This window comes from Vespa crabro, chromosome 14 (genome assembly GCF_910589235.1).
Source record: "Vespa crabro chromosome 14, iyVesCrab1.2, whole genome shotgun sequence".
In the NCBI taxonomy this organism is placed as follows: domain Eukaryota; kingdom Metazoa; phylum Arthropoda; class Insecta; order Hymenoptera; family Vespidae; genus Vespa; species Vespa crabro.
The window spans coordinates 2,664,455-2,674,142 of record NC_060968.1 but is presented as its reverse complement, the minus strand read 5'-3'; the positions used below and the strand labels follow the sequence as shown (position 1 = coordinate 2,674,142).

The 9,688-nt window shown below is 37.6% G+C and overlaps 1 protein-coding gene across 3 annotated transcripts in view; it reads left to right on the top strand.

Moving 5' to 3' along the window:
- The window catches only part of LOC124429183 (sodium-dependent proline transporter-like), a 14,821-nt gene extending 6,916 nt beyond the window's left edge, over nucleotides 1-7,905 (top strand). For 2 of the 3 annotated variants that reach the window (XM_046974107.1, XM_046974108.1), the window contains exons 7-10: nucleotides 1-47; nucleotides 1,384-1,722; nucleotides 5,414-5,566; nucleotides 7,537-7,905. The exon at nucleotides 1-47 is cut by the window's left edge and continues 191 nt beyond it. In XM_046974107.1, coding sequence (XP_046830063.1) covers nucleotides 1-47; nucleotides 1,384-1,722; nucleotides 5,414-5,566; nucleotides 7,537-7,632 — 635 coding nt within the window. In that variant the 3' untranslated portion in view covers nucleotides 7,633-7,905. The remainder of the gene's footprint in view (nucleotides 48-1,383; nucleotides 1,723-5,413; nucleotides 5,567-7,536) is intronic. The other variant, XM_046974109.1, reaches the window with a different exon arrangement.
- The last annotated feature ends 1,783 nt before the right edge of the window (nucleotides 7,906-9,688 follow it).

Genomic DNA, 9,688 nt, shown 5'->3' with positions numbered 1-9,688 from the left:
CAATATTATTTTTTGTAATGCTTCTTACCCTTGGTATTGGTAGTCAAGTAAGTAATCACATTTTACTTTTTATCATCGAGGGGTGAACGGGAGAGGGAGGTGGAGGGAAGTGAAGACAATTTTTTTTTTTCTTTTTTTTTTTCATTTTCTCGATAATTACTACATCGTTTCCGTACTTTGTCTCTCGGACCAATTTCACTCAGACACATAAAAAGCTTGTCCTGAAAGAGAATTTCTAAGGATCTTAAAAGAAGCATTTTTTTATTTCGTTCTTCCTTTTTTTTTCCCCCTCTTTCCTTTTTCTTTTTTACTCGAGTTCTCTTTCAGAAAATATTATAAAATGTTAATAATTAGCTCTTTTTTCTTTTCCGCCCCTTAATTTTTTCTCTCTTTTTTTTTCTTCTTTTTTTTTTTTTTTTTCTTACTTATCAATCATACCCCTTACCAGAAATTTTAAAGCTATTTACGCCGAACGATTTTCATTTTGGAACGATTTTCATAGGAAAGAGTATAGAGAAATAATAATAATATAGATTTTCTTTTTCCCTTGAAAAAGGAAGAAAAAAGGAAAAGAAAAAAAAGAAAAGAAAAAAAAGAAAAAATAAGAAAGAAAGATAAGAAACGAAAAAAAAAAAGATGACGGGAGAAAAAGGAAAGAGAAAAGAAAACCGGGTTATTACTTTAAGTATATTCACGATGGAGAAAGAGATTTTGACGAGCGATTCGCAGACGGCTAAGAAGGCACTATACGAGGTACGTTGAATAAACGAGAGGATGCTGCTTCGCGTATTTATCAAAAGAAGCTGCAAAAGTGAGAATGTAAGTACTTGCGAGTGGGCAGACGATAGTCGCACGAGCGTTACTTTTGCATCGTCTCGCTTGAGCCCTTCTCGCTCGTATATCATGGAAAGAGTTATGGTTTGCTGTCTGAGTGAAATCCACACCTCCCTTTTTAGCCCTCTCTCTCTCTCTCTCTCTTTCTGTCTTGCTCTCTTTCATTCTCTCTCTCTCTCTCTCTCTCTCTCTCTCTCTCTTTTATCTTTTTTTCTCAGGTAGCGTAGAAGGGTGAAACTGTGGAAGAGTGAGAGATCGAACGGGAGAAAGTCTTTGTCTTGAACATTTTCTGTCCTCCGAGCGTCTCGCGCCAAGAGAGGTAATTAAGGCAGGGCAGGGCAAAAACTAAAAAAGGAGAAGAAAGAGAGATAGATAGTTAGTTAGATAGAGATAGAGAGAGAGAGAGAGATAGATAGATAGATAGAGAGAGAGAGAGAGAGAAAGAGAGAGAGAGAGAGAGAGAGAAAGAGTGGGAGACAGAGAGAAAGAGAAAGAAAGTAGACATCGAGAAGTAGGATAAACGAGCAGTCGTTACTTTTTATGATACAGTTCGCAGGCGTACAAGCGATAAATGCTGCCATACTGGACGTACGTCCGGATTTACGAAAGTACGAAAGCTACGTCATATTGGGAATATGTATATTCTGTTGGCTCTTGGGTATACCAATGATCTTTAATGGCGGAATTTACCTGTTCACCCTGATGGATTGGAATACAGCTTCTTGGGCTGTATTATTGATCGGGTTCGCTGAGCTCATTCTACCATCTTGGTTTTATGGATGCAACAAATTTATACGTAACATTGGCGAAATGCAAATGAAGTTCGGTCGCTTCCTATATAGCTATTGGTGGCTCAGCTGGATCGTCCTTGCGCCTATCACCTGCTTGGTAAGTGCATTACCTACTACACATCGCGTACATCTGTGCCCTTCTCCTAAGGAGATGGAGTTAAAGGAGGATGAGAAGGAGGTAGAGGTTGAGAATGTGGAGGAGAAAGACACCATTCGAACCAAGGAGAACTCGGTTTAAACTCTTCGATTCTATTAACCATCTCGAGCCGAGAAAGCCGAGGGATATCTTTTCTTCTTCGCTTTTCCACCCGATAACAGAGAGTCTCTTTGGGAAACGAGCGAGTGCGAGGAGAACGATAGGAAAGTGAACGCTATGTACGTTACGTACATTGCCTGCACTTCGAAAGGATCACCCTTTGTCGTAGTTTCTTTTTATTCTTTTCAAAATACTCTTTGGAAATGATTTTTCCTTCGTTTCTTTTTCTCCGCCCCCCCCCCCTTACCTTCATTTTTCTTTTCCCTTTTTTTTCTCCCTTTTTCCCTCTCTCTCTCTCTCTCTCTCTCTCTCTCTCTCTCTCTCTCTTCTCTCTTACGTCTGTCCGAACCCTCATTCACGTAGCTTATGTTATCGGGACTCGCGTAACATATCTGTTTTTTAAGAGGGTCTAAGATCTTGCCAGTTCACAAGGGAATAAGTCGGAATTGTTAACGTAGGGTTAAGCTTTAACGTTCTCCCTTTGGTTGTAGATCGATCTCTCAGCGTCCACCTTCTTCCTGATGCTCCTTTGATTGAAATTGTTCGCCTGTGAAACATCAAATCGAAAGTTATTACGTCTACTTCGCACTCGAACGAGCCCGGGTTCTTCATGTATGTGTACGATCCCCTCTTTGTCTATATTCAAGGAAGTCGCCCGTTAAATAATCGTCTAAGCTTTCACCTAGAACGCACGATCATTATTGAGTTTTAGACATTGGAGCACGGAAGTACTTTTGTCTAATGCATTCCCATCCGCGGAGAACTTTCTGCTTTCTCTCAGACTTACTTTCCATTGTAGACAATCCATTTCCAGGGGCACGTACTTATCTTTCTCTCTTCTTTACTGACTACTGAATTATTCCATTGAGTTTCCCTTTTTTTTTTTTACACGATCGGACGTGAGTCGAATTAATTAACGGATCATTCGTATATCGAAAAGATTTGAGGATTATTTTGAAAAGATAAACGAGAAAATAAAAAAGAAAAAAAAAATAAATAAAAAAAAGGGAACGAAAAAACATTTTTTCCCACCAACAGGATAGTTGGTGGATTTATTGAAAATCAAAAAAGTGGGAAAAGAGAAAAAGAAAGGAAAAAAAAAAAAAAATAAAGCAAATAAAAAAACAAAAACACGGAAAAGAAAAGAAAAGAAATAGAAAAAATAGTAGCAAAAAAAAAAAAAATAATGACGTTTCGCCGTTATAGAAAATATTTCTCTCGAAAGTATATAATTATTGCGAAACTGAGAACTTCAGGGTCTATGTGTTATTCGAACGAAACGAGTCTATGTGTATTCGTTCTGTTCTCATTCGTTTAAACCGAACCCAACGACGCGGAGAAAGAGAAAGAAAGAACAACTTGTCGGTTTAATTTTCTACGGTTTGCTCTTAGCGCTTGACTTTCTTTTATTTTCTTCTTTATTTTTTCTTTATTTTTTTTTCTATTTTTTTTTCTTTTTTCTCCCCTTTTTCTTTTTCTTTCTTTCTTTCGCTCGCTTCTACGAGATTCTCTCAATGTTTCTATAGATACGTGTGTATGGTACATTTAAGTATACACACACACACACACACACACACACCCCTTTTTCCCTCCCCTCTTTACGCGTCGTTGTCAACTGTTTCTTTTTTTCTTCTTCAAATTAACAAGCGACAAGTAATCAAATTGAATAAACAATTTTCCATTAGAACAATCGGTAGTATGTGTAGAGGTGAAAATTCGAAACGTGGCAAGTAATTTGTAGGAGAATTGGGTGACCAACAAAAAGTGGTAACCATCAAAAATGGGTAAACGGGCTAACCGCCTAATTGCTCGACCGCAGGAACGAGCGATATGTGAACAAGAGTGTATTGGTGGTCACGAGTATAAAGAGAGACAGATAGATAGAGATAAAGAGAGAGAGAGAGAGAGAGAGAGAGAGATAAAGGGAGGGGGAAAAAGAGGAGAGATAGAGAAAGAAGAGAATACATGTATACGAACTAATACATACGTATATGCGTTTTGTTCTACTATACCATTTTTCAAAGTTTCTTGTCATCCTCGCTTGGACACGCCTACGTAACTAATACTGCATACAATAGGTTAGGTATTTTGCCAGTAAAGCGGGCTACGTCCAAGTGGATCTCGTTGTAGGGTCTTCGTCATCCCTTATTTACCAAACAGTCCAGTAACAGAAGCCCCGTTTCGAAACAAATGATCGCACAGAGTAAGTTTTTCCTTGATTCACCGACGACATACAACGACTACCAACGACGTAAAACGACGACGACCGACGACGTTCAATGACGACGACCAACAACGACCAACGATCAACGACGATGTCCAGTTACGTTCTCTCTTGACCTCTCAGATTTAAAGCAGCCGTTAGATCGATAACTCTCCTGTCACACGCACGAGTCAAATTGATTGCGGCAAGAAGGGTTCTGCCAGTAAAGGGCGTGTGCTAGCTTCGAGAATATCGTTTGCGAGAGGAAGGAAATGGCAGAAATGTCACAAGGACTTCCTTCTCTTTTCCTTCCTTTCTTCCTTCTTTTAACTTTCTCTCTCTCTCTCTCTCTCTCTCTCTCTCTCTCTCTTTCTTACTTACTCTCTTTTTCATTCTCTTTATTTCAACCCTGATCTCGTTCTTTCACCCACCCATTTCTTTTTCCCTCCATGACTCTCGGCTATGAGTTCGTTTAATCGAACAAGATCGTGCTTCGAGTATTATTTCGCAATTCGCGAAACCCATAGCCCATCGTCGCAATCATGGATTTCTATTAGATGAGAAATATACGTAAGGCCCTTTACAACGATCGATGCGTATCGATTCCTCCAATCAGGCGTGAAACCTTCCCGTGCAGCCGCGCACGGATTGGAAGTTGATAAGCGAACTCTAGTTCACCTCCCCTAGCTACATCAGATTAAATTTGCAGAGCATAGCCACAGAAGAGCGAACAGGCGATACCGATCGTCGAACCCCTACTCCTCTTTCTCTCTCTCTCTCTCTCTCTCTTTATCTATCTCTCTCCACAAAATTAACCTAATCTCGGTATAAGCTGCGTTTGATCTCCGATGATGAGGAGAGAGGAGTTTAGGTTAAAAATACAAAAATAAAAAGAAGGATAAGAAAAAGAAACCCTGCCACCACCACCACCACCACCATCACTATTACCCCTTCCCTTCCTCCCGAAGAAAAAGAAGAAAAGGAAACAAGATGAATGAATTTTTCATGGTTTCTTTGAAAAAAAAAAAAAAAAAAAAAAAAGAAAAAATATTTAAAACGCAGAAATAATGCGTGAACTAAATGCGATGTTGTTTGATCTCTTTGATTTTTTTTTCTCCTCTTCTTCTTCTACCGACACCTATACACATAGACGATACAACATCCAACACGCACGTACGCATACGTACGCTCGCTCGTTTCATCCCCTGCTATTGTTCCTTCCACAACCTTCTGTTACAGCACGATGCACCGTTTACGAGCGTTTACGCGCTTGTGTCTGTCTCTGCAGGATTTCGAGCACGAATAACACGTTCTGCTTTTCATCCACAGGGGGTCTTCGTGTATCAAATGTATACCTACGAGCCGGCGAAATATGGTGAGTACGTCTTTCCTGGTTGGGCGAACATGATTGGAATACTGATCGGAGTATCTACCATAGCGCCATTCCCGATCTTTTTCTCCGTACATCTTTGGAAGTTATTGGTAAGAATTGTTTACATTATATTAAAAAAAAAAAAAAAAAAAAAAAAAAAAAAAAAAAAAGAAAAAAGAAAAACAAAAAAAGAAAAAAAAACCATTTAACTCTGTTCTTTTTTTGTTGCTGTTCGTTTGTTCGATCCTTTTCTCTCTCTCTCTCTCTCTCTCTTCTTTCTTTTTTTTTATTTTTCTTTCGCCCCTTTGCTTTTTTCTTCCCCCCCCCCCATCCCCTTCTTCCGTTTTCTTCTTTTTCTTTCTTTCCCTATTTTTCTCCGTGTTTCTTTTCTTTTTTCTTCTTCTTCTTCTTCTTCTTCTTCTTTTCTTTTCTTTTCTTTTACAAATTATCGCACACGATATTATTCCACAACGAACGATCACTTTCACGATCGATCGATCGATCAATCGCGATCGATCTTTTGTTATAAGTAAACGGCAAAAAAAAATTCGCCTTTGGCGAATCGCAAAACGTTTTAAAAGTTGCGCCTGTCTTAGCGATAGGATCTTCTTCAAGAAAGCAGAAACGTCTTAATACAAGTTTTTCGAGACGATACGTAGGAGGTAATCGCAGTTTTCGAAGGAAAAGTTTCGTCCGCGTTTCATCGCACCTATTTCTAAGAAAGTTCGAGCCCTTACTTCTCTCGACTACTTCCGTTTTGTGTTAACCGATAAATTTACCATTACTCTTATCTCCTTTCCTTCTGTTTCCGACTCTCTTCCTCTTTCTCTCTCTCTCTCTCTCTCTCTCTCTCTCTCTCTCTCTTTCACTCTCTTTCACTCTCTTTCTCTCTCTCTCTCTCTCTCTCTCTCTCTCTGAACGAGAACTTGAGAAAACTACTCGTGAGGTTAGCAAGGTTACAACTTGTGAAAGAACAAAGGACCTAAGGATTTTCTATACCATACAATCTTATCTTCGATCATTTTCATATATATTATAAACTGTATTGTTCACATATTATGAGAAAAGTTTTCAATCGATAAAACAAGCTGTTTGGATTGTACTTTTCATTTGACGCGATATACATACTTGTAATTACATCGTAAATATGTATGTACGTTCGATCGAGCAAGAACAAATAGAACACATTTTATCCAATTCTATCGTTTAAATCGATTTACGGAAGCGTGACAATTTGATAGTCCGAATGAGAAAAACGTTTGTCCTTCTTGTTTGCATCGACGCCGCTGATATAGCCACGTTACGGAACGGTGATCATAAACGAATCAAAATCCGGGAGCAATTCTATCTGAAATTAACATCGAGCTTGATTTCATTGTCCATATTTTGATTAGTCGTTCATCGTACGAATTTCATCCTTGTTTAAAATCCAAAGAATCGATAATCATTCTCAATCTCTCTCTCCCTCTCTCTCCCTCTCTCTCTCTCTCTCTCTCTCTCTCTCTTCCTCTCTTTCTCTTTCTCTCTGACGTCAGTAACATTTTACTCCGCGAAACTTTTTTAGTCGAGCTTGTTCGAGAGTTTTTACCTCGGTAAAATTGTAGCTATAGAAGATTGGTTAACACTCAACCTTATTTCACTTTTTTTTTTCAACTTTAAAAATCGGCGAAACAAAAAACAAGAGAAAGAGAACAAAAAAATAACTTTAAATTAGATCGTTAATTAGTGTCATCCAAACAACCACAATGAATTCTTTATTTTTATCATCGATCGTGTTTTAATGTTTGTCTAGAGTACTCGTAAAAAAAAAACAGAGAGAAAAAGAGAGAGAGAGAGAGAGAGAGAGCGAGAGAGAGAGAGAGAGAGTTAGTGAGAGAAAGGGAGGGAGAGAGAAAGAAAGAGGAAGAGTAAGAGAGAGAGAGAGAGAGAGAGAGAGAGAGAGAGAGAGAAAGAGATAGGGATAGAGGAAAGGTATAATTACGAGTTTCCCTCAAACATTTGCCCCTTTACCATAGAAATAGTTATGTAAAGAGAAAGAGTGCCTTCTAACGAGTTATCTTAACCTTTTAATTATACGCAGAGGGACAGCGATTTATTCCGACCGACTGAATCCTGGGGTCCAGCCATCAAAAGGGACAATTCGGATACGAATAGTATCATAACAACACTCTCGTAGTATCTTAACAAATTTTTAATGGATGATTTAACGAATGGATCAACTAATTTCTATTAAATATTCTTATATTATAAAATTGTTCGAGTATTAGTATTAACAGTGCGGAACAACGGGCACACGTACGTTATTAAGATGAAGAAAATCTGCCTAACATAGCTCTCGGCATAGTAAATCTTATTTCATTACTTCTCGTTCTACGTTATATTCCGGTAGGGAACATTCCCGGCGGTGTAATTAGCCCTACTAAAATAACCCGTTATATTATATTACATATGCGATGATATATTGTATACATATACATACCTATATGTATATAAATATATATATCCATATATAATATATATATATATATATATATATATATATATATATTTGTATATTTATACATATATATATATAAATATACATGAAAGGTATCTCGTAGGAATAGATATTACGCTAACTATACTTAATTATACTGTTTCGTGCGTTGCATCTTGTCAAGCGCTTGCATGTGTCTCAGTGGGCGGAGGGAGGGGGGGGGGGGAGGACGACGACAAGTATAATCTGCTGTGGCAGAACTTTAACTCAAACTTCTTGATCTGCCGAAATGGAAGATTATGCTTTTGGAAAATCAAAACAAAACTATAGTGTATGTATTTTTGTATTTTTTCTTTTTTTTTTCTTGTCTTTTTTTTTATTCGTTCTTTAGACAATTATCGTAGCAATTTGGAAATTAGAACAGAAAAAAAGAAAAAGAAATAACAGAAAAGACAGAAAGAAAAGAGCTCGATTATAAATATCAAATTTAAAAGCAGACATTTAACTAAGTTACGATTATTTGATAAATAATTTGTACTTTTTATATAAATATCGTAACAAAATATAAATACGTGAGTGTAGTGTCTCTTATTTATTAAATTATATAAATGTTTACGCCGACGTGTTTCCTTCGATGTCGATCGAATCGAATAACAAAAAAAAAAAAAAGAAAAAGAAAAAGAAAGAAAAAAAAGGGAATGGAAAACAAATGAAAAAGAAAAGAATTTCAATAAAAATTCAACAACGTTGCAGCATTTTCTTTTCGTAATCCCCCCCCCCTCCCCTCCAATCCCCCCTCCTCACTCTTTTTGTCGAATATGATTTCCTTTTGAAATTAGTTTTAAAAGCAGAAACATTAACATTAACGAATAATCACGTTAAACGGTCGGATCTCAATAAATGTGGTGAAATATTAAGTGAGTGCACTAGAGTGCTGACAAGAGAAAGGTTATATTTGTCATGCTGTATCGATCGTTTTAACGAGATGCAAAGGGTCACGCGGTGGTACTTTTATTACATTATATACTCGACCAATTCACCATGCAATTCCGTTTCAAAGTCGTTGTCATTGTCCAACGTTGTCGTTATTATTGTTACCGTTACTGTTGTTGTTGTTGTTATTGTTATTGTTGTTACGTATTTCGTACTCGATGATAAATTTATTATCGGATTGGTCGATTTTCGATTTGACAAAATTTAATAATAATCATCAACAACAATGACGTATTTCTATATTTGTACAATTTCAAATGAACGAAGACTGAAATGAATCATTGTCCTCGTTTATTATTTTTCTCTCTCTCTCTCTCTCTCTCTCTTTCTATATATATATATATATGTGTGTGTGTGTGTATATATATTTCTATCTTTCTTTTTGGCTTTCATGCTCGTCTCTTCGCTGTCGGTCACAGAAGAAGGAAAGCTGAGGTGAAGCGAAGTGGCAAGACGTTTCTTGCGGTTGACGCCTCGGGCCGCGAGGATGTTCGCCGTGATCATCGCTCAACAAAGCCGGAAAAGCCGAGAATGTCGCGCGGTTTGGTCTCGTGTTTTCCCCTAATTAATGTGGGGGAAACCGTCGTTCTCCTACAGCTCGCTATGTTCTACGTTCCTTGCACGTTGTAATATTGTACAAGAGATAGAAATAGAGATAGAGATAGAGATAGAGATAGAGATAGAGATAGATAGAGAGGGAAAGGCAAAGAGAGAGAGAGAGAGAGAGAGAGAGAAATAGTGAGTGAGTGAGTGAGTGAGAAAT